General features: G+C 26.4%; 8 protein-coding genes across 8 annotated transcripts; 6 read left to right on the top strand and 2 right to left on the bottom strand.

The window, feature by feature from the left end:
• Nucleotides 1-1,447: 1,447 nt before the first annotated feature.
• VNE69_06116 (homeobox domain-containing protein 14) lies at nucleotides 1,448-1,801 on the bottom strand (the record flags this gene model as incomplete). Its single annotated transcript, XM_065473869.1, has 1 exon — nucleotides 1,448-1,801. One exon carries the CDS (start codon nucleotides 1,799-1,801, stop codon nucleotides 1,448-1,450), a length of 354 nt encoding a protein of 117 aa, XP_065329941.1.
• A 500-nt stretch (nucleotides 1,802-2,301) lies between these two features.
• On the top strand, nucleotides 2,302-2,586 carry VNE69_06115 (endothelial differentiation-related factor 1-like protein; the record flags this gene model as incomplete). Its single annotated transcript, XM_065473868.1, has 1 exon — nucleotides 2,302-2,586. The coding sequence occupies one exon, from the start codon at nucleotides 2,302-2,304 to the stop codon at nucleotides 2,584-2,586; it is 285 nt and encodes a 94-aa protein (XP_065329940.1).
• Nucleotides 2,587-2,844: 258 nt separating this feature from the next.
• Nucleotides 2,845-3,939, bottom strand: VNE69_06114 (TBPIP domain-containing protein; the record flags this gene model as incomplete). Its single annotated transcript, XM_065473867.1, has 1 exon — nucleotides 2,845-3,939. One exon carries the CDS (start codon nucleotides 3,937-3,939, stop codon nucleotides 2,845-2,847), a length of 1,095 nt encoding a protein of 364 aa, XP_065329939.1.
• Nucleotides 3,940-4,133: 194 nt separating this feature from the next.
• VNE69_06113 (WD40 repeat domain-containing protein) lies at nucleotides 4,134-5,579 on the top strand (the record flags this gene model as incomplete). Its single annotated transcript, XM_065473866.1, has 1 exon — nucleotides 4,134-5,579. The coding sequence occupies one exon, from the start codon at nucleotides 4,134-4,136 to the stop codon at nucleotides 5,577-5,579; it is 1,446 nt and encodes a 481-aa protein (XP_065329938.1).
• A 336-nt stretch (nucleotides 5,580-5,915) lies between these two features.
• VNE69_06112 (vacuolar protein sorting-associated protein 45 (VPS45)) lies at nucleotides 5,916-7,217 on the top strand (the record flags this gene model as incomplete). Its single annotated transcript, XM_065473865.1, has 1 exon — nucleotides 5,916-7,217. The coding sequence occupies one exon, from the start codon at nucleotides 5,916-5,918 to the stop codon at nucleotides 7,215-7,217; it is 1,302 nt and encodes a 433-aa protein (XP_065329937.1).
• A 5,285-nt stretch (nucleotides 7,218-12,502) lies between these two features.
• Nucleotides 12,503-14,761, top strand: VNE69_06111 (uncharacterized protein; the record flags this gene model as incomplete). Its single annotated transcript, XM_065473864.1, has 1 exon — nucleotides 12,503-14,761. The coding sequence occupies one exon, from the start codon at nucleotides 12,503-12,505 to the stop codon at nucleotides 14,759-14,761; it is 2,259 nt and encodes a 752-aa protein (XP_065329936.1).
• Nucleotides 14,762-16,969: 2,208 nt separating this feature from the next.
• VNE69_06110 (uncharacterized protein) lies at nucleotides 16,970-17,191 on the top strand (the record flags this gene model as incomplete). Its single annotated transcript, XM_065473863.1, has 1 exon — nucleotides 16,970-17,191. One exon carries the CDS (start codon nucleotides 16,970-16,972, stop codon nucleotides 17,189-17,191), a length of 222 nt encoding a protein of 73 aa, XP_065329935.1.
• Nucleotides 17,192-18,505: 1,314 nt separating this feature from the next.
• On the top strand, nucleotides 18,506-20,758 carry VNE69_06109 (uncharacterized protein; the record flags this gene model as incomplete). Its single annotated transcript, XM_065473862.1, has 1 exon — nucleotides 18,506-20,758. The coding sequence occupies one exon, from the start codon at nucleotides 18,506-18,508 to the stop codon at nucleotides 20,756-20,758; it is 2,253 nt and encodes a 750-aa protein (XP_065329934.1).
• Between the last annotated feature and the right edge of the window lie 4,240 nt (nucleotides 20,759-24,998).

Below are 24,998 nucleotides of genomic sequence, written 5' to 3'. Positions count from 1 at the left end.
TTGTCTGCAGAGGAGGCTTTTTTCGTCTATTAACGTGTTTTTTCCGTAAAATTATTAATCATTTACTGTAACGATTTGAACTTTCATAGTCCTGTTTACCAACCTCTTTACACATTTTTGAAACTTTAAGCTTTAAAATTTTTGAAGTAGTAGCAAGCATTAATTTTTTTTTTATGTTAGGGCAAAAGCCTTCAAAAATCTCTTTCCATCCCCACGTCATGACTTGGTTCTAAAATTTCTATGTTACAAGACTTCAAAAATCTCGAGATGATGCCACGACATACTCTGTCTTTGACGTATTATACCTAAAAGCATTCAAAAATATCACGATACGCCGTTCCTTTATGATATCTGGAGTTATAGGTTAAAAAAAACCACACAAGAATATCACAAATGCTGCATCTCATAACAATTTATACTTGAAAGTTTGCAAAGTTTCGAGACAATACCACAATTGCTTTCTTTTTTTATCATAAAAACTTCAAGCCTTCAAAAATCTCGAGACAATGCTTCGTCTTTGACATTTCACACTTTATAGCTTTCAAAAATCTCAAGGCAATGCCTTTTCTTTAAACATTAAATACCAGAAAGCCTTCAAAAATCTCGAGACAATGCTTTCGGCTTTGACATGTTTGATGTAAAAAGCCTCAAATATTTTTAATATTGCCATGGCATGCTTCGTTTATTTACATTTAAAGTGTTAAACCTTCACAAATCACGTGTAAGTGCTTCGTATTTGACACATTTGATGTTATGTCCCATCAAACTCGTCGAAGTGTTGCCACGTCATAGTCGTCGTTTTTTAAAACTTATTAGTGAAAATATTCTTTGCATTACTCATCTTGCGATAGATTAACTCTTATTTAATGTCTTGGTAGAATATTAAATGCGAGGTTTCATGCATTATTATGAAGATATGAGGCTTTTATCGCGCCTCTGGCCGCTTTATTTTCGCTTCTTAGACATGTATAAAAGCATAAATTTTCTTCATACCTTTTTTTTCAAGATATTTTCTGCGATTTTCATAAATTTTTTACATCTGTCACTCATAGCTGTCAAATGTCTCAACATAAAAAGCATTTGATATTTTAATTTTGATCTTAAAAATCGTATTGATGTATTATTTCATACACTTTCGCTTGAATATTTATTATATACTAGCATTTTTTATATTACACACCATGTTTTTATATACATTTTTACAATATTTAATAGCATATATTTTTGTATACACAGTATCTCCACTGTGTATACATTATTTAAAATTTTTTAAAATTTTTTGATCGGCTTTGAATATTTTCTAAATATTTAATTAAACATTTACTAAAAATCCATCAAACCCCACAAAATTTTATTTATTTATAATTTTTTTATTTATTAATTACATTATTGATTATTATTATTTTTTTCTTATCTCTTTAATTAAAGTATAAAAATATTTTTTTTTTTATATATAAAATATGAAATTCTTCGCTTTTTTATAAATCCTCCACAATATAACTGGCCCAACTTCACATTTATAATTATTTTCATCTTTACTTTCACTTTTTTTATTACGTCTTTCGTTTTGAAACCAAATTTGTATAGTTCGTATACTTAAATCTAATAATATTCCCAAATCTATTTTTGTTTGAGTAGATGGATATTTATTTAATTTAAATACTTCTTTTAATACAGTATTTTGGAATAATGTCTTTTTATTTCTCATTAGATCTAAGTCTTCTTCTCTACCAGATTTTTTAATTTTAATTAGACCGAGAGCAGCTTGGACAATAAGCTCTTGTTTGTTGATATCGACCATTTTATGATAGAAAAAGGTAAGAAAATATTTTATAAGTGGATTAATTAAAAAAAGGGAAAAAGAGAGGTATAAAAAAATTAGGATAGAAGTAGATTATTAATAAATTAAAATAAACTAATAAATTGATATTTTAGTATAGAATAATAGATTATTAAATATTTTTTCAATAATTCAATGATATATTTGACACATATGAATATATATAAATATCCAATAGATTTTATATAGATATATAATTTCGATATAGATATAGATATCAAATAGATTTATATAGATAATGTAATGTATCATTATAAAAAATTTAATCAAGTTTTAATGAAAATTGAGGATATTTTAAATGTACGTATTAATTTCTATGTACGTATTATTTTCTCTATATATTTTATGTAACGTAGTTTTACCCTTACCTATAATACTCATTTTTATTCTATATATAGTTTTATTCTGTATATATAGTTCAATTTTACATTGATGTTTTTTTTTGTTTTTTTTACCCCTTTATGAATTATGACAAGCCTATTATAATCCGTAAGAATAAACCCGCTCCCAAATCCAGTCTCGTCACTCTTGATGATGATGTCACTCTCAAGCTCGTCCCCAAGGATATTCAAGATAAGATCAAGGAAGCCCGAGTGAGACTAGAGATGGACCAGAAGGATTTAGCTAAGAAGATGGACAAGAAAGTGAGTGTAGTAAAAGAGTGGGAGAAAGGGACGGCGAATTATGACAAGAATCTAGCAAAGGCCTTTGAGAAGGCCCTCAATATTAAATTACACCCCAAATAAAAACGAATGTTTTATAACTTATTATAATATCTTATTATATGTACTTTATAATATATGTCCTATTATATATACTTTGTATATGGTCTTATAATATAGCTTATTATATGTACTATATAAATTTTATATAGCTTATTATATGTCTTATATAATATGTCTTATAATATGTACTATACATAAAAACGCATCATATATTATCTTTATATATCCCTTATATATATTACCTTTATACATCCCCATTATAAATTATCTTGGTTTTTGCTAGAGATCTAATTCCTCAATTAAGTCTCTTTTCTTTATGTTCATGTTCTCACATATTGTTTCTATCATCTCATTCTTCATTTTACTTCTCTCTTTCTTAATCTTCATCATCTTCTTATTCTTCTGAATATATTCTTCTATCTCTTTCTTACTTATAAGCTCCCCCCTTTCTCTACACTTGACTCTCTCTTGTAATATCTCCAGTCTACTCTTCATTTTACTAATCTTCTCATCTAATTCTTCCTCTGTCTCCATATTCTTATAACTCTTTAATTCATTTATTAATGAAGTATATTCCTTCTTTAGTGTCTCATTCTCAGTACTCAGATCTTTAAGTCTCTGCTTGTTAGTGTCTTGTTCACTCATGTCAAATACACTGGGGTTTATCATAAAGATCTTAGTCTTAGAATATAACTTGATTATTATTAAGTTTTTACTCTCTAGATTTGTACAAATATTCTGTAAGAGGGTGTTTGAGATCTGCTTCTTGAAATTTAGAAGGAGCTCTGCACTACTGACAGGCCTATTAATATTAAAAAAGAAATCGAAGATCTTCTTTTCATCATCTGTGAGATTATTATTTATATTATTAAAACTATTTATATTATTATCGTCTTTACTGTCTTCTTTAATACTGTTTTCTTGTGTATTTTCTTTAGTACTATCTTCTTGTGTATTTTCTTTAGTACTATCTTCTTGTGTATTTTCTTTAGTACTATCTTGTCTACTGTCTTCTTTAGTACTATCTTGTCTAATATCTTGTAAATTTTCTTTACTGTTTCTAAGTCTGACTTGTCTTTGGCGGGTTTCTTTCTTTTTAGTGTCCTCGTCGATCTTGGGCTTCGCTGTCTTCCTTAAAATCCTCACTGGTCTTCTTTTAATTGCGCCTCTTTTTATGGGAATAATTTCCTCGAGGCTTCCACTGTCTGATAATTCAATGGAGACTTCGTCTTCTTTCATGTCTAGTTCCTTTTCTATTATGGCGTCTTCTTTCATGTATTCCTCGTCCAAAGCTTCTATGCCATCTCCTTGTACTCGTACTATGCTCGAAATACTATCAAAATCTTGAGAAAATTCGTCTTCTTCTTTATGCATAAATTTATGGGCCATTTTAAATTTATAAAATAAAATTTAAATAAAATAAAATATGATTTATAAAATATAATAATTTAAAATTTATTTAATAAAATAAGATTTATAAATACAATTCAAAATTTTTAAATCATATTTTATTCAACTTTTATTTTATTTAAGTTTTATTTAAATTTATTTTAAATGGCCCTTCTTAAATGATAAAACTTACAAAACCAGAAATAAATTCTCTAATAAACAACTATCTATCCCAAGAATCTCTAATCTACACTTCATTTGTATTCAAAAATGAAATAAAAGAAGATTTCAAAAATATAAGAAAAGATATCACTTTGGAGAAGATACTCACTTACGGGTTACAGTACATGTATGGAGTGGACCACTACAAAGATGGGAAAATTAATGTGTGTAAAGGAACTTACTCTTTGGATAGACTGCATCTATGTGATGCAGTCGTGAGAAAAAAAAAGAAAAAGAGAGAAGAAAGTCAGGAAGGAGAGAGTTTGTTGGTTGAACAAACAAACTCATTATGCAAAAAAAGTATAAAAGGAGATGAAAACAGCATAAATTCAGAGATTCAAGTTTCCACAGAAGGGAACCACATGAAAGATCAGCATGATAATATGGATAGTATAATAGATAATAATACGATCAAGTATGATACTAAATTAGATAGTACTACTAATGACAATAATATGTCCAATCATGTTATAGTTCCTCTAGATTCATTGAGTACTGTGCCTTTGTCTTTATCTGTTAAATCCCTTGACCCTTGTAAGCCTTGTTCCCTTGTCACTTTCAAGGATGAATATCTTTATTTATATGATAACTCGTCTTTCACTCTCTACATCTTCAAATTCGGCTCATTCGCCGGTATAAAGAATATTGCCTTAGAGAAAATGCTCTACGTGGATGACATCTTAGTCATGTATGACGGGAGTAAATTAATCTTCTACAATACATTTAACTTGAAAGTCAAGTCTATTATGATCACATTCTTGGATATATTTTATGATGGTAGTAAATTCGTCACTTTGAATCTTGACGGGTCTATTTCTTACTTCACTAGAGATGGGAATAAGTCAGGAGAGAATATTTTCATTTTTGAAAATATTCTCTCTGCTTTTATAAATAATAATATGTTTATGATCTGGAATGATAAAGGGAAATTGTGTATCTTAAATACTAAGACTCAGAGTACACATTTCTTCACTAGTAGAGACAAGAGTGTCTTATCTTCTTCGTATTATAAAGATATCTTATATTTATTATATGAAGATACTATAGGGATTTATAATATAAATGAGAAGACAGAGAAATATATTAAGAATGAGAATATGACAGGGATATGTAAGACTAAGGAATATATTCTGACTTATAATAAGAATATATTGACAGTATATAAAGATGATATAATATTAAAAGTATATGATACTAAGAAGGATATAAAAGAGATATTAAGTGTAGAAGAGAATATAATAATAATTTATAATAAAGAGATATGGTTTTATGATCAAGAGATACAATTAGAGAAGGAATATAAATGTGAAGATGAGATAGAGAAGATATCAATAAATAATAAGGAAGTGTGTGTATTACTTAAGAAGAGTAGTCCCATACTCATACTATTATCAGAACCATAAAGGAAGAGAATGTGAATAATATATTTGATATATAAGATTATGTATAATATTAGATTTGATTATATTAGATTTGATATATAAGATTATGTATAATATTAGATTGTGTATATAATATATTTGATATATAAGATTATGTATATATTAGATTTGATTATATTAGATTTGATATATGTAGGATGTATATTGTTAAGATATTATATATATGTAAAATATTTTAGATTGTATATATGTAAGATGTAAAATAGAATATATGTAAGATATTATTGTGCATATGTAAGATTAAAATAGAATATATTTGTGAAACAATATAAATAATTTCTCTTTATTGTTTACTTCATGATACAGAAAATCTCCAAGATCTTGACTGCCTCATCAGGAGTCAAGTGCCTTCTCTTCGATACATACACAAAATCAAATCTCTCCTCACTCATCCCCCACTCTCATTTCTTAGAATACGACTACTTCTTATTTGATAATATAGAAAACACAAGAACAAAAATAAATATAAACTGTGTCTGTGTAATAAATATAAGCAGCTTTAAGAATCTTATAAAAGAGATCTCTGATCCATCTTATAAATCTTATACAGTATTATTTACTAACTACTTAGATCCATACCTGATGAATTTGTTGGCCAAGAATGACGTGTATGGGGTCATAGAAGATATACAAGAGATTTATATGGATTTTAATAAACAAGATGACAATATGTACACAGTACAGAAATTAGAAGATTTTATATATTCACTTGGAACACGACCAACAATATACAGTAAAATAGGATCTAATAGTAAGATGCTAGATAATACATATGATAAATTTATAAGAGAAGATGGAGGAAGAGTCTTTATAATTGATAGATCTTATGATCATATTACTCCCTTGATCATAGATTGGCACTACCAGTCCATGATAAAAAGATACTGCGAATATGATGACTGTATAGTCAAAATACAAGGAATAAAGTACAATATCCAAGATGACTTCTTTAAGGATAATAAATTCAGGAATATATCAGAAGTATCAAGTAATCTGGAGACACTAGTAAAAGAACTAGACATAAAAAAGAGAAGTAAGAAAGTGAATATAAAAGAAATAGAAGAAATTAATAGACTGAATGAAGTAGTGAGTAAACATATGAAGATATATAATCATATAATAAGGAATATAGAAGAAAAGAGAAGAATAAGTGAAGAGCAGATGAATATTCTTAAGAACAATAAATATACTTATAAATATGAAAAAATATTTAAAGATGGAAATAAAGGTACAGTTGGAGATAATCAAGACGAACAAAATTACATCCAGGACAAACAAAATCATCATAATCATCAAAATCACATTCTCGATAAGGATATTGTAAACTTGAAGAATGTTCTAAAATATAATAAATATAAATATGATATAAAGAAGAATGAAGATATAAAATTGGCCTATTTACCCCCAATCAGGAAAATAGTAAAGAATATCTTGAAGAATAATCTAAAAGACTGGGAATTAGTACAAGAGAGAAATAATAAGGACAAATACACAGTATTCTACTTTAGAGGAGGAGTGACTTATACAGAGTACAGATTTATAATGGAACTTTATGACTACCAGGAGAATGTGTATATAATTAGTGAGAGAGTAATTTAGTAGAGGCCTAAAATAAACTAATTTATAATAATTAATATATCTTAATATATATTTAATTAATTTATAATAATTAATATATCTTAATATATATAATTAATATATAATTAATATATATAATGCTTTATTATAGTTAGTAAAACTATTTATTTTCATATTTATAAATATTATCATATGATACTTCATGATTTAATAACAAATTATTCATTTATGAAAGAAAATGACACCACAAAAAGTGAGGTAAATATGAAGTAAAAAACTTAGAAAAAGATGGTAACTCCATAGAATAATAGTACCATAAGAAATTTATTATTGTTTAAACACTTCTTAGTGTAACAACTTAATAAGCTAAAAACATACTAACTTAAAAATGCACTTTGTAAGCTTAAAACAGACATAATAAACTCTAGTGCGCCGACTTAAGGCCAGTTGCAAGGGGAAATCAGACCTCTATTTGATATGTCTGGTACTAGTTGTATGCCAAGAAGGATGCTCAATACAATTATAATCTATAGAAAATGCTCTAATTTTTATCTGGGTAAGTTTTCTTATTAGTATTTAAAACATAAAAATGATGTATTGTATTTGTCAATACTAACAAGTCATATAAATGTCCAGATATTTATAGTCTACAAAATCATTTTGTATATTTTCAAATTAATAATATCTATTAGAACCTCTAGTAATAAAATATAACTACTTTATGCATCAAAGTTGTGTGCTACTAAATCATCTTAGTTCTATCTAATTCTACCTTACGAGTCCTTCATCTTGGTGTTTGTATGCTAGATTGAGACAGCAAGACGTGTTAAATACTTTGTATGGACAATCTATATGCTTAATAAAGAAGAGGAATACCTCTTTTATGTTTTCTTTTAATAAGTGTCATTGTTCTAAATACTAAGTGAGGAACACTTATATGTAAATTTCAATATTTACATTAAAATTTCTCAAGTCTACAATTTATAATTCATAGATTGTTTGTACGGGAGTTTTATACCTGTGGCTCAACACATCGATGTTTTTGAAGAATTAGAACCTAGAAGCTAAAAGTCTATCTGTATAGAAAGAGCCATAGAGGATAATGTAGTGCATAGGAACTACTTGAATTAAAATTGCATATTATTATAATTTAGGGTGTATTCTTTTTTTTGTGTAATGGTAATTCATTATACTTTTTTAATTACTTTATATTTTCTAGGCGAAATTTTTTTTGACTTAGATAAATTATCTCCAACAATCCCAAGTGTTCATCATGAATTGATAAATAAAGCAGAAATTTTCTATAAAATTTTTTTTTTGCTCAGATAGTCGACCCTCTTAGATTCATTTTATTATTTATATGTTTTTTACACTATACTTCAATTTATATAAATTTCTGAAGTTCATTATAATTATAATGAATTTTTTTACAGATTTATATAAAAATAGACATGGTTTGTTTTTTATTTTTTTTAATATAATTGAAATATTTTAAGAAAATTTGAGCGCAATATAAAAAGCGTATATCTATGAGTAGCGTATCCTTTCCTAATTTGTTAGAGAATGATTTCAAATAAACGCCGAATATGCGCCTATTGGTTAAATGTCTACAATAAGCATATTATATTGATAAAAAATTTTATATGTTAGAGTATAAAACTCTAGCTATGTTATTGATCTGATTTTTATAAATTAATAAAAATTTTAAATTTGTTAATGTATAGTATAAGTAATACTAATTATAAATTGTTTTTTAAATTTATATCTTGAAAAATAGTAAAAATACTACTAAAATACATATATTAGAGCACAAATATTATAAATAGAATAAATAATATATTTATGCTTTTTTATTATTAAAAGATTATAAAAAAAAGGGAAACCTCATACAAAATCTGGGACAATTTTCGGAAATAATTCATCGACAACTTACTAATAGATATGTGTTTTTTTTTGGATATGAAGATGGTATAGAATTATTTGTAAATTTTTTTGATGCTATGTAAAATCTCTTAACTGCTAAAAAATGACGTGTTCTTATTAAAAAAATTTTATTCTTGTTTTATTCAATCATTTTTTTATTTACGACCAATACAGGCATTTAAAATATGTATTGGAAAATAGAGGCCATAGAAAAACGAATAAAAAGACAATATATTTGCATTTCTAATATAAACACATCTTTTTTAATAATAATTAAATTATTGTAATTTTTTAAATAAATATTTAAAATACCATTTTGTATGCTTAAATTATTTGTAACTATTTTTTAAAAAATTTCAACGCTGTGAAAGTCCAAACAATCCTCCAATCAATACCCAACTTGCTAATCCTATCATCGTCATATAAAAATATCTTTCATCAAAAAATCCAATTAAAATTAATATTATAGATACTAGAAAAAGAAATGTAAGAAATGTTTGGAAAACTATTTGAGAAACTTTTCCGCATAACGGTTTCTTACGTTTATTTTCTGTAATGGGATTTGAGGCAACTGTAGATGGAGAAAGCATTGGGGCTAATTCAACGATGTTGTTTGTGTTGTTTGTGTTATCGATATTTAAAGCTATTAACAAAAGAATAAAAAAAATCATTACGGGGCAAATTTTTTAGTGTAAATTATTGCAAAAAAATATAAAAATTTAGCGGATGCTTTCCAGTTGGAAAAAAAACAAAATTTAAATATTCAAATTTTTTTTTCATTTTTAATTAGCTGTATTTGGAACCAATAATCCAGAAAGAAGGAATTATGATTCATGTTGAAAAAACATGATTAAAGTCTCATAGATAGATAAAATCTATTTAAATTAATGTAAAAACTGTTTTTTATAAAAAATTTACACATAAACATTAAATTTTTGCCTTTTCATTTTTAGATGCTTTTTCAAATTTGCAAATTTTTAAGAGTAGTAAAAAATTTTAAAAAATGATTCTTACTAAATTTAAGAACTGTATAGTAAGAAAATTAAGCACCGAGAAGATGGTTATCAACACGTAGTATATGCAATCATATGATCAATTATTTTTTACTATTATAATAAAAATAATTGTGTAGATTAGTTTAGATAATATAAAATTAAGATAAAGGAGAAAGTAAAACTTTGCGTTTTTAATAAAAAGTTTATATTCTAGACTTAGTTTATGAGAGTATTAATAATATATAATAATAAGTTTCATTACATGATTTAGCATAATCTTTGATGGTTTAAGAATTAAAATTATTATATTTTTTAGGAAATAAAGTTGATATTTGGGCGAATAGTTATGAATAAAATAAACTTATAGAGTTGGTGTCTTTTTATAGATTTTGATATTGTAGTCCAGGCCGGATTGGCATCGCGCATGATTCCTGCTACTTACAATTGAAATTATTGTGGAATTACCTATTCTATTTAGTCAAAATCATTACTGTCATCCCCATTCACACCCCGCTTGTTAATAAAATTCTACCTAGCTAGTGACCTTAGCGTGTTGTAGTTAGGTTTTTTGCTCCTGAATCTTATTAATTACATCTCACCGTCGTTCCAAAGATATGGATTCAGAAACCAGATGCGAGCCGAAATCAGAAAAAAGTAAATCTTTTAGATGTTTTAACTTGATTGGTATATGTGAGGCTACTCAAGTATTAGCATGTTAAAAAATTATTTTCATTCATTTGAATCAGGTATCTCCTGTACTCTGCTAAAATATAAAAAATGTATTATTTATATCTTCTACAACATAATTTTATATAAAAACGTACTATTATATTTAGTTATGTATATGCAAAGCTCAATATAAAAAAGATAATATTTCATCAGTTTTGTAAATAAACTCGCCGAATATATGTTTTTACTTTTATTAAAAAATTATTATAATGTCTTTACGATGATTTTCATGCATTATGTGGTTGTTTTTTCACTCTGATTAAATTATAAATAGTATAAGGTGTGTTTAAATACCCCCAATCAATAAAAAAAATACAAAGATTTTTAAAATTGAAAGCTTGATTATGATCATAATCACAACATCATTTTCATTGTTTGTTTTCTTTTATAACATTATCCTTTGATTGAATTTCCCTAAGTTAACCATTTTCAATAAAAACACAAAGAGGCAGACTTTGTATAAATAATTTTAAAAATTAAAAAAATTAATCTAATAAATGCAAAAATGAAATCTTAAATTTTTCAACAAACAAAAAAATATGCAATAAGACTTCTAAAACTAATTTTTAATAAATTTATGTTCTATTTTTTTTCATTTTAGTATTCACATTGAATGAATTTCGGAATTTATAATGAATTGAATTTGTTTTTCCTTATCTCTGTCAATTTCATATCGTTTTTGATCAACATTTATTTTGTATGATTTTTATACTATGAAGAAAAAGTAATTTGTCTATAATGATTTGATAAATAATAAAAGCCTATACTAGAACTTTATCTAATTACTAACATTTATATTAAATCAATAAAATAATTCACTAAGATCAAAATGAGATTTGATGGTTAGAATTTAACATAAGCTTTGGTTTTATATCTGTCGTCATTTATATATTTTTCATCTGTTAATGTGATGTACATCATCACATCACATGGACAGATGTCAAATGTGTCATCTGTCACTTATGTTCAGAGAAACGTTGAACATCTCAAGTGACCTGTCAAGATGAGTCACACAAACAAACAAACAAACGAAAGTTGGATGGTCGTTACTACATTCGTAAGTACGCCAATGTTTGGAGTTTAGTGTTGACAAGAATCTTTAAATTAAAAATAAACTATAAAAGAAAGTCTGTCTGTGAAGGGTATGGAATATATAGAATCCAAGAGAGAGACTAAAACCATCAATAAACATATTTACATTAAAAACTATTTAGAGAGATATTATAAAAATGGCCATGTACCCCGGATACATGACAGTTAAGATTAGTTATATGTATACTGAAGAAATATTTTTAGTAGTTTGCTGTATAAAAAGGCCAACATATTGATATTTGACACTCGGACTGTATTTTTGACGGTTCGAGATTTTTAACACTTTTTGTCATATTGCAAAAACGAATTAAACTTTAAGATTATAACATATTTTGCAATAATTTTTGTTTCTTTACTATTAAAAAATAATTTCTAATTAATTAAACAACTGTCAAGGGTATCATTAAAGAGTCACTATGTGTCAATACATATGAATTTTATGTACTGAACTATTTATTAACAATTAACCTTGGAATAAAATATTAACACGTCTTATTAAAATAATTTTACATGTTATATACATTACGTGTTATTTTTCTTTATAAAAAATTTAATTTTTCATCCCATATGAATTTAATTACAATATTTTTTTCTTTCATAATTCTTCAGGCTGCTCGTAACGTATTCACTAAAATGAAAAATAAACTACTATATGATGAAATAAATACTATGATACTAAATAAAATAGAAAATAGAGAATATGTTACATTTAATTCTATAGAGCAGTACAACAAAATTACTTTATCTTTTAATGAGAAAAATAAGTTTTTCTGTTTAAATATAGAAAAAAAATTATCTTGTAACAGTGAACAAAAAATAGAGTTTTTATTGAATTATTATGATAACAAATCTCTACGTGATATTATTGAGGATATTGAATATTATCTTGGATCTCATTTGAATTGGGCAATTAACGTACCTTTAATCTTGGCGTATGATCCATTAAATTTTGAGAGTTGTCCTATTATGGAAGATGTCGTAGAAAATATTAAAAAGATTAATCAAAGAAGGAAAGTGAATAAAAAAGGCTGGGAAATCTATTTTGAACATATATGTGAAAAGAATTCTTATTTACTCGATATGTTACATGCCTTAAAACACGGCACAATAGATAACCAGGAAAAAGTTGATATATGTGGAGTTTATTTTTGTAATAAAGGAAAATATAATGATAGAAATTTAAGATTTTGTATTAAAGAGGGATATATGTGCCATCTTTTTGAATTAAATGTCGAACAACTTCAAATCGATAAATTATATTCTTTAAGTGATACAAATATAATGCGCAATAATAAACTCGATGAAGATATTTTGACAAAATTCCTAGAAATATGTAAATTTTCGGACATTAATGCCGTTAAAACATATTGCCTGCCATATAATTTAAAAATTAAGTTAAATAAGATAGAAATTCCGAATACAATTTTTACACTTGAGTTGAGTACTGACAAAATAATTTTTAAGCAAAATCATGGTAAGTATTTTTATTGTCTTGCAAAGGATACCAAAGAACAAAAAGATAATAATTTTATCATTGAACAAAAACTTTTTATTGAGTTTCGTCAACTGTTAAAAAAGATATTTGAAGTAAAAAATATTGAATATAATTGTAGAGGAGTTGAAATTTTTTACAGAATATTAAAAAGCCAGGGCAAATTAAAATCACTATTGTCTAAAATATTAACAACTAAGACATCTTCCGCAAATTTAATATGTATTCATTTGTTGTTGTCTGGAAATATAATAGATCAAGAAGAGTTTAATAAGTTAATGAATGTAGCAAAAAGTCCAGATCATGAAACATTAGTAGCCCGCGTCATAAATATTATAACGTTCAATTCCGCAAGTCTAGATAGTTTACATTTTTATTTAATTAAAATTTGTTTACTCATTGAAGCAGAAAATTTTATAAATGAGAACGACGTAGAAGATGACAAGTTATGTAAAACATTAATGGATATTAATAACCTTTTTAAGAGTAAAACTAATATAAATGAAACCTATAGTAGTTTAAAAGAAGTAGGCATTAGTTTGGTAAATGTTATACAAAAGGTAATTAACGCTCATATTTATAATATTCACTATTTTATATATGAAAAAGAAAAACACTTATGCGAAATAGTTGAGCTATTTACAGGACTCAATGGAATTTTTGAAAATAAATACGACCAAATTAAACATGACAAGTATAAAGTCGCAGAAATTCTAGGATTAAATAAAAATTATGTTGAAGAAAATGCTAAGATAATATTAAAAAAAATATCTGAAAATAATATGACAGATAAAAAATACGAAGAAACAAGGAAACAAAAAATAAAAGAAATGAAACAGATAGAAAATATTTTTTTAAGCGATTTTCTAATTTTTAATTTAAAAAAAATTATTAATATTGGGTTAAATAGAGATCTCGAAAATTTTTTTGATGAAAAGAGAAAGATAATTTTTGAAAATGAACTAATAAACGAGGCAATGGAGGAAATCGAAAGGGGGTTTAAGGAGCATGAGGATAAAATATTTCTACTGAACATGAATTATAAATTAGTACTTGAGTATAAAAATGATTTTGAAAAAAAAATTAAAAAAACTTTGAAAGAATATGTTATGAAAAATTATAAAAAAAGAGCGATCAATCAATTGCCAAAAACACTATTAGCACTATTTGAAAGCAATTTAAAAATTGATAAACAAAAAAAAGAGAAGAGTGAAAAAAAATTTGAGTTTATAAAATTAATATTAAGAAAACAAGAAATACAAGAGCTCGCACCGAGTAATTCCATGATTGAATTTAATGAAAGGCCCATAAAAGTATTAGATAATCTAGAATAATTAAATAGTTATTTATTTTATGGAATTTCAAACATTTTTAAATTTGGCATATTTGTGTTCATATACAATTACTAATATATGTATATGTATTTTAAATAAAACGGACAGTAAAAATTATTATTCTGATTCAAATTTATTAGAACTTCGAATTTCTTCAAGAACAACATATATATGTCGTAGCTACTTAACATTAATGTATGCAAATTGTAAGTTATATTTTTTATTATAACATTCCGTGAAATATCTTTTTGGGCTAGTCTAGTAGATAGCCTTTACAATGACACAATATCAACAAAAAACTTCCCTCTCGAATATCTACTAAATCGACTTTTCAAAATTTAACGTAACTTATAAAAATGATCATTATTGATTCATTGGATTCTAATTAAACAATTTATCCTCATTCGAAAAATATTTCATGTGTAATATATTTTATAGATATTCTATTGCTATAAAATGTCTTGGAGGGTTACAACATTTATTAGGATCAAAAGTACGAACACCTCATATCAATAAATTTTATTCTAATTTGAATCTTTTACAAATTCATTTTTTTTTAAAGATTTATCCGTTCAAAGATTAGATCAAACTCATGAAGCAAAAAAAATAAATTTAGCCTTTGTCATTGTTTACGATATTGTGCATAGTCTAAGTGAATGGCCTATTTTCATAAATGTAATAAGTTATTTTTCGAGGCCAAATTATGTTAAATCTATATTACATTACACCTTTTTGACTGTGTAACTCACTAAATTTAAGTTGCCTCTACTAGGTTGTCAAACAGCATGCTTAAACATCTTCGGCCATCCTATTTGAATAAATCCTTTGATGCTTTTTTTGACTTTTCTATAGAACGTGATTTAGATTATTAAAAACAGCTTGTTTCTTCATGTTATATGTTTGTTTTTTCCTTTATTAAATAATTCGTAATGAATAGCCCTATTTTAACTTCAATAATATATTGCTATGTTTTTTAGAGAATGTTGTAATTTCGAACATATGTTGGCTTTTTTCGTTAAAGCTTTTATTTTTAATACAAAATAAAATGTATTTCTGCTATGCCTTATTCTAGTAAAATTTTGCCAGTAAAGGTTTCTGCGAAAAGAAATACAAAAGAAGATATAAGATCTGAAAATGTGCTTTACAATAACCTAGAAACAAAATAAATCGCGTAATGTCGGCTAAACTCAAAGAAAATCAATAAAAAACATTTAGAACTCTGGCCTGCATGTCAAACGAACAATTGAGCCAATTTCGAGAAATATATTACGTCATCACGTTGAACCGTATTACGTAAACAAGATGGCAATATTCTCATTGTAAATTACATAGGATTACGAGATAAAAAGCTACTAAGAGCAATCAAATATTGTTTTAAATCATTTGAAAAGCTACCACGAGTAAGTTATTTACATTCATCTCTTATTATGTAGAAAAATAGTATTAAAGAACGAAAAAGATACGTAAACAATCGACGTGGAGATCATGAAAAATGCGAACTAAAATAAGATTAGAAACAAGATACATATTCATATTACGAGAATTATAATAATTCTTATATTCATGTGCTTGATAAGGCGAAAAGGAAGATATATACTATAAAAGTTGGAATAATCAACCAGAATCGATCTATTACAATCGGGAATTCATTGCTAAGAGATATAATCTTCTTGCAAATAAACAGGGTCCTATGCATAAATCTAGACTTGAAAAGTTTTATACTCAAAGACATGGAAAGGTGTTATGATCAAATTCCATAAAATACGATAATGATAGAAATCTAACCTTTTCATTGAGCATATATCGCCAAATTATGCAGAAGATGACTTCAACCCCCAAATGCTTAATAGAAAACGAAATGCGACCAGAAAGATGTTATAGAAAAAAAAGGCTATACTGTAAATGTTATACCCAGGAGATAGTTTATATAGAAAAGGTGTTGTGAAATGAGGAAATTTAATTTTTCAGCGTACATGGACATTATAACGGTAAGTTTAAACTATGAAGAGCTAATTCACATAAATAGGCTCGGAAATGTTTGTAACTATGACTGAAAAAACCATTTTATAAAAACCCAATTAAATATTTTATTAAAACATTAAAAAATATTTTTTAAAAATTTAACAATCGATCAAATTATTTATCACAATTGACTACGTTTATTCGTAGAAAATTTCGTTAATGTTTTGTTATATTATATTTACCCATATGAATGTGATGTATCTAGTAACTTTATATATAACAATTATAAACACTTCTAGATATAAATCTATTGGTAAAGAGAACATAAATATCATTGTTGATAAGAGGACAAAGATCAAAATAATAAGAACAAAAAGATTTTTAAAAAGATATAAAAAGGAGAAAAAAGAATTTGCAAAAATAAGCGACGCAGAAATCAAATCATGTAGTGAAAATATAAGCAGATAAATATTCAATAGTTTGAATAGAATGGAAGATAAAAAGGCTAATTATTTAAATTGCCTACATAATGTTGTCATATTTTAATAATATAAATAAAAGGGAAATTGGATATTATATGGAGGAATTTAATATGGCGATGAATATTTGCAATGAAAAAATTATGGCCGAATCTCAAAATCTCAAAAGACAGTCGAGGAAATCATTAAATTATCGCTTTAAAAAAAATCAAGCTAGAAAAAATACTAAACTAAAACTTTTAAATCTTTGGAAATCTTATGATTATCAAATGAGTGAAATTCAGAGAAGTATTACGAAAAAACCACTAAGAATTTAATAAAAATTATTTACATATTTTAATGTTATCTATAGCATGTAAAATTTCAAAATTGTTTATTTTTAATACATAGGGAGCATTTTAAGTTAACAAAACACAAATTTATAACATTATTCGTTCAAACAATTTTTTAAACCCCAACCCCTATATTCTTACTATATAATAGATTTTTAATTGGAAAGTTATAGTAGTAATATAACTTTGACTTAAATAAATATTTTACATTTTCTAATACAATATTTAAAAGATCTATAAGTATTTGTTGTGACATTCTCATGTCATTGTTTACTTTATATTTTTATTATTAAATCCCCCTTAACTTGGATATTTCTAACATATTTTTGCTGTTGATTGTTTTCATATTTCTTTAAATTTTTAAAAACAAAAGATTTAAATGGAAGTACTTTATAATCTAAAAAATTTTATAAATTAGACAAAGTATGTAAGAACTTGGTTAATCGAATAAAACAATATGAATAATATCATTTACAATAATATATAGATTTACTATCTAATGCAAAATTCCATCTATTATTATTTTTTCCCTTTTAGAAATTATTATTTGTTTTATGTTAGAATTGTTTGTATTTGTATCATTTGTATGTTAAAATTTATTTTTTATGAACAAAAAATTTATATTAAGTCATTTGGCATGTCGAGATCGTGTCATTTTGATGTTTGACGTTTTTTTTGTTTTTAATATTTTTTGTCAGATTGAAAAATAAAATATAATCTGACTTTTGTATAGACTAAAATTTTTAAGACAGTTCCATGTAATAATATATTTTTTTATAATAATTTATTTAGATGTCAAATATTTCAAGGAACGTCATCGTTGATTAAATAAATAAATTTTATGTACTAAATTTTTTTTTTTTTGCAAATATCGTTCAATATCAATAAACGCACAGATTTATATAACAATTATGTATTCTAACGTATAAACGTATCATTTATTATATATATTTGATAATTTTTTATCCCATATGAATATAATTACAATAATGTTTTCATTTATAATTATTCATACAACACAGATTGCATTTGAAAAAATGCAAAATAATCAAAGAACATATGAAAATATCAAGAATATGATTATTAGTAAAAAAGAAAACAGAGATTATGTTCAATTCAATGCCAAGGAACAATTTAATAAAATTACTATTTTCTTTAATGAAAAAAGTAAAATTTTTTATTTAGACATAGAAAAACATTTGTCAGGTGATTGCAATTATAATGTAGAGAAATTTGGATATTATTTTGATAACAAATCTATTCATGAGATCAGTGAAGATATTGAACATTATTTAGTATTAAATCTAAAAAATTTAACCACTTATTCCAAGATCTTAATGTACGATCCATATAATTTTTGCACTTGTCCCACAATGAAAGAAGTTATAGAAAATATTAAAAGCATTAATAAAAAGAGGAGAGTAAATAAAAAGGCATGGGAAATTTATTATGAACATATTTGTGAAAAAGATTCATATTTGCTTGAAAAGTTGCACGAAACAGAACACAAAACAACTACCAATGAAGATAGTATAGATATGTATAAAGTCTATTTTTTTCATAAAGAAGAAACACATGATGAATATGTTCGATTCTACATTGAAAGTTGCGGAATTTATTATTTATTCGAATTAAACTCCGAAGAAATTGAAGTTGAGACCTTTTATACTTTGAGTGATGCAAATATAAGAATAAATGATAAACGTGACGAAGATATACTAAATAAACTTCTAAAAATTTGTAAACTATCAGATATTTATGGGATTGAAACATTTTTTATCCCATTTCAATTTATATGTACGTCTTGTAAAATCGAAATCCCAAATATAAACTTTATACTTGAAATAGAGTCTGATAAAATAAGTATCAAGCAAACTTATGGTTACTATTTTTATTATACCACGAATGATATGCTTCTAGAATATAACCACTTTTTCATTGAAAAAAAAAATTTTATCGAATTCAAGCAAATCCTTAAAAAGATCTCAGAAATAAATAACATCGAATGTTTTTTTAAAGGAGTTGAAATGTTTTTTAGAATTTTAAGGAGGCATAACAAGATAGAAACAATAATGGCTAAAATATTAAAAAATAAAGGTTCTCCTTTAAATATATTATCTGTACATTTATTGTTATCTGGGAATATAATTAACCAAATTGAATTTAATTTGCTATTAGAATTAGAAGAAGATACAAACCTTGACTCGATAATAAGCCATATAATAGAAATCTTAATGACAAACTACAAAATAATAAATAGTCTTCATTTTTACTTGATAAAGATTTGCTTACTCTTAGAATCCGAAAGTTATATGAATGATGATGAAGTAGATGGGGATAAGTTATTTGGTACTTTATTAGAAATTATAAATCTTTCAAAAGATAAAACTTATACAAGGGAATATGATAGTGGCAGCAAAAAAGAAAATTTTAGTTTAGTGAAAATAATTGAAGAAAAATTAAGCATTCATATTAATAATATTCACAATTTTAAATTTGAAGTTCTTGTACGGTTCTGTAAAATGATTCTACTATTCACAGAATTAAATAATTTTGAAGAAAATAAATACCATCAATTGAATCATAACAATGATAGATTTATTAATTACCTTGGATTTGATAAAAATAATATTGAAATTAATGCAAAGATAATATTAAAAAAATTATCAGAAAATGCTATCGTAGAAAGGAAATATGAAGAAGCAAGGAATAAAAAAATTAAAGAAATGGAACAGTACATTAAAATATTTCTAAATGATGATTTGATCGCAAAACTAAAAAAAATCATTTTGATGGGTTTGAATGCCAATATTGAAAATAAGTTCGATGAAAATGGTAAGATAAAATTTGAAAACGAGCTAATAATTGAAGCAATGAAAGAGATTGCAGAAACTTATAATTACCACGAGAATGAAATTCTAGCACTGAATATAAATAAAGAATCTGTAGTCGAATATAAAACTGATCTTGAAAAAAAAATTAAAAAGGCTGTGACTGAATATGTCAATGAAAATTATAAAACCAATGCTATAAAAGAATTGCCTAGAACGATGATGACGTTATTTGAAAGCAATTTTATAAATGATAAACGTAAAAAAGAGGAAAGTGAAGACAAATTGAATTTTATACATAAAATTTTAAATAAGCACGAATTGATAGAAATTATGAATAATAATTCCGGGGTTGAGTTAACTGACATACTAATAACAGCAATTAAGGATTAAAAAAATTAATTACATATTGTTAAATATTATTATTAAAAATTGCAATTATTATTAAATTTTTACATAGCCTATAAAACATTTTTATTACACATAATCCATAGAAATTAAGAAATCTTTTGTATTTTTTATAGTTCATAATAACTGTTCTTAGATAAAAAAATAAGTATAAACTATAATCGTGAAAATATTACAATATAAATAAATAGTAGTTTCTTTTCTCTCTTAAATAATGTAGGTTTGATGACCTTTTTGCGCGAACAAAAATAAATATTAGTTTAATGTTTTTATAGAGAGTCACAAGCTCTGTCTATCAAACATTTTATAAATGCAATGGCATGCTAAATTTGCAACACCTGACAGAATAATAAGAAAATGACTATATTTATCTGTATTTTGCAATATACATCTATATTAAGTTTTCCATCCCATCGGATTTTACCTATATGTAGATAACATTTTCTTATTTCGTCATGCCTACTGCACAATCTGTAAATTTTGAGTAATAATACTGAAGAGCTTACAGTTAAATATTCCTTTGGTCTACTCTATTGCTAATATGTTTAATTCCTATAAAATTTTATATTTGTATATACTGTTCATTACACAAAGAAAAAATGTTTTATTTTAGGCATTAATTTGTTTTGTAGAAAATTTTGAAGGTACTACTACATACATATAGATGATATTGTAAGTTTGGATCATGGCAAAAAAACAGAATTTAAATAAACATTTATGATTTAAATAATATTTTTGGCTAAAGTAAATAGTATAATTGTAAAACAAGGTATTTATGTAATAATATATCGTTCAAGCTTAACATATATATCTTATCCTTAAATCACAGCATTGCTTATTATTTGCTCACGCCGATAAGTTCGTTGTAAACAAGTACTGTTTCTTGCTTATAAATATACTTTTTGAGGTCCTTTGAAAGGTATGTACTGTTATATATTCTTATATTTCTGAACCCCAATTATGATAAATAAATACATGGGGGCGATACCGAATCGTGAGTTAACAGGTGTTGGCTGTGGTCAAGAGGCCAGAAGGTTATTTGAAGATTTTAAGAGGATTGTTTATGGACTAGTATTGTCTGATTATGATTTTGAGAAGAATGTAAAGAATGAGATTTTTGATCTTAGAACTGATGAGTTGAAAGAATTTATGGTTAAGAATATTAAGATTGGAGATCATTGGAAAGTTATGGAAACCAAATTAGAGGAACTGTTAAAGTACAGGAGGAAAGGGATATGAATTTACTGATGATTGAGGAGGTCACAAAGAAGGTGGCAGAGGAGATTAGAAATATTAGTAGAGAGGAAAAAATATTTGAAAAGAGAGGAACAATGAGATGTTATAATGGTTCAAGAATGGGACATAAGAGTCAAATGTGTTATTATAGATATAGAAATATTAAGAATAAAGACGAATGTGAGAAGATTAAAGAAGAAGGTAGCAGTAGCTGTGATGAAAGGACTTATAGGAACACATGGGATGCTAAAAGACAAAAGAAACAAGAATGGAAGACAATAAATAAAATATGTTATGATGAGGTAGAAAAGAACGGTCTAACATTAGAAGACATGAGAAAGAGGTTTAGGAACGTTGTAGACAACGAAGAAGAGAAAATAAGATATTGTAAAATCGAAAAATGCAGAATCAGAACTGAAGAATGTAAGAAAGTTGTAAGAAAAGGTCAGCAGGTGCCACAAGCGCATAAAGAAGAGCTAAGAAAATATATTCAGAAGTTAGAGACAAGGAATGTCATAAGAAGATCGACGTCGGAATGGAGAAATCCGATTAAAGCTTTAGTTAAGCCAGATAGAAGTATAAGACTGGTTAGCAATCTCATGGCATTTAATGATTTAGTGGAGAAAGACCCTTATAAATTAGTGAACATTAGGGATATCATAAGGAACACGCAAGGGTCGAAGTTTTTTAGTGTTATAGACCTTAAGGAGGCTTTTTATGGAATCGAAATAGAAGAGCAAGATAAGCATAAGACTGCATTTAAGTATGATAAGATAGTATATGAGTGGAATATTATGGTCATGGGGTTTGTAAACTCGCCCCAGACCACGCAGAGAATTATGAATTAGATTTTTGAAAAACATTTGGGTGGTAAAATAGAAGTATACATGGACGATATAGTGATTCATGCGAAGACTATAAAAGAACATGAAAACTATTTGTAGAAGCGATGGAATTGTTAGAACGGAATAATAGCGGATAAATTCAAAGAAAATTCAGTATTGCTAAAAGGAAGTAAAGTTATTAATAATTACACTAAACGGAGATGATATGATGCCGTCTGAAATCAAGGAAAATGAAGCACTAGAGTTTCCAACGCCGCAGAATGTGTCTGACATAAAAAGATTTTTAGGACTGAGTGAATGACTCGAGGATTTATTAAGAATTATGCGGAGAAGACATTATATATGACTGAAAGTTTGAAAGGTAAAAGTAAAGTATTGAATTGGACTGATGACTTGAATAAAGAGTTCGAAAATATGAAGGAAACGTTAAGAAGTATGAGTAAGTTGAAAATTGTAAACTATGACAAGGAATTTTTATTAAGAACTGACGCGAGTAATATAGGAATGGGCGCAGTACTCATGCAGAAGAATGATAAAGAAGAGTGGGTGCCAGTACAATGGGCATCGAAGAAATTCACCCCGACGGAAACTAGATATGGTATAAGTAAAAAGGAAATGTATGCCATATATTGGGGAATAAAGAAATTTGAGTATGAGTTAAGAGGACGAAAATTTAAAGTAGAAACGGATCGCAAAGCATTGGCGAAAATAAGAAGAAAGCCGTGTTTTAATAATAATAGAATTAATCGATGGATTGAAAAGATCCAAGAATTTGACTTTGAAATAGATTACAGGAAACAGAAAAAATGGTCGTGGCGGATGCTTTGAGTAGGATACACGAGGAGGTTGATCCAAGAAAAGAGATGATAAAAAAAAGAAGTGAGCGTCAAATTGAAGGTAAATGGTTGAAACACGTCGAGACAATAGACGGTAAAGAATACTGGAATTTTGATTCGGGAAGGAAAGCATTGATTCCTAAAAAAGAAAGAATGAGCTTATGAGACGTTATCATGAAGAGCATGGACACGGAGGACTAGGAAGCATGTATTATGCCATGAAGTTTGATTATTATTGGCCAGGAATAAAAGCAGATATAGGTAAAATGATAAAAAGGTGCGAGGAGTGTCAAATTTACAATAAAAAGGTCTGGAGAATGTATTTTTGTTGCTACAAGCAGGTATTTAGAAAAAGTAGCGTTATATTTGATTGATTTTAGAGATAAGGGCAAATATGTATTAGTTGCGATAGATTACCATACAAGGTAGCGTGGGGATGTGTATTATACGATAAGAAGAGATCCTCTGCGGCCCAATTTATTGAATACTTATGTAGAAATGGCAGGAGGCCGGAGGAAATAATAACGGATAATGGGAAGGAATTTGACAATGTTGACTTAATTATTTGTGTAGAAAATTGGATATTGCCCATAATAAGGTGAGTGTCGAGTGTTATAGAAGCAATGGTAGAGTTGAAAGAGTTTAGGAACGCTGAGAGAGCCAATATTGAAAATGAGTAAAGAGACGGCGAGTTTAAAAGACATAGTGATGGAAAGCTTTAAAATTTATAATAAAAGTTACCACGAAGGTATAAGAAGTACTCCCAATGAGGCGGTAAAAGACAATACGGGAAAAGTGATGATATTAAATGGACCAGAAGGAGACTACAGTAAAAGATTTGTTAGAAGATATAGAGAGCGGTTTATTGAAGGACAACGAGTAAGGATAGCTAAGAAAGAAAACATCAAAGGATGTAATAAATATGAAAAGGGAAGGTTTTTAGACGAAGGTATTATAATGGTGATATGCCCTGGGGACTTGTAAGTTGTGAAGCTATCTAATGGGCGATATGTTAAAAAGAGACATTATGACTTGAAAAATCTGCTTGGGGTTAATGGTGATGTAGGAGACTAACCGTCTTGGAGGGGGGATGTTATACAGTCCATTTCATTTTTATAGACACCTTGTTCCATTTTTATAGACACCTTGTTCCATTTTTATAGACACCTTGTTCCATTTTTATAGACACCTTGTTCCATTTTTATAGACACCTTGTTTCATAATTATAGACACCCTATTTCATAATTATAGACACCCTATTTCATTTTTATAGAACCCTCATTTCATTATTATAGAACCCTTGTTCTA

Source organism: Vairimorpha necatrix, chromosome 6, assembly GCF_036630325.1.
Source record: "Vairimorpha necatrix chromosome 6, complete sequence".
Classification (NCBI taxonomy): Eukaryota; Fungi; Microsporidia; family Nosematidae; genus Vairimorpha; species Vairimorpha necatrix.
Note: the sequence above shows the minus strand (reverse complement) of the source record. Positions and strands in the feature narration are given on the sequence as shown.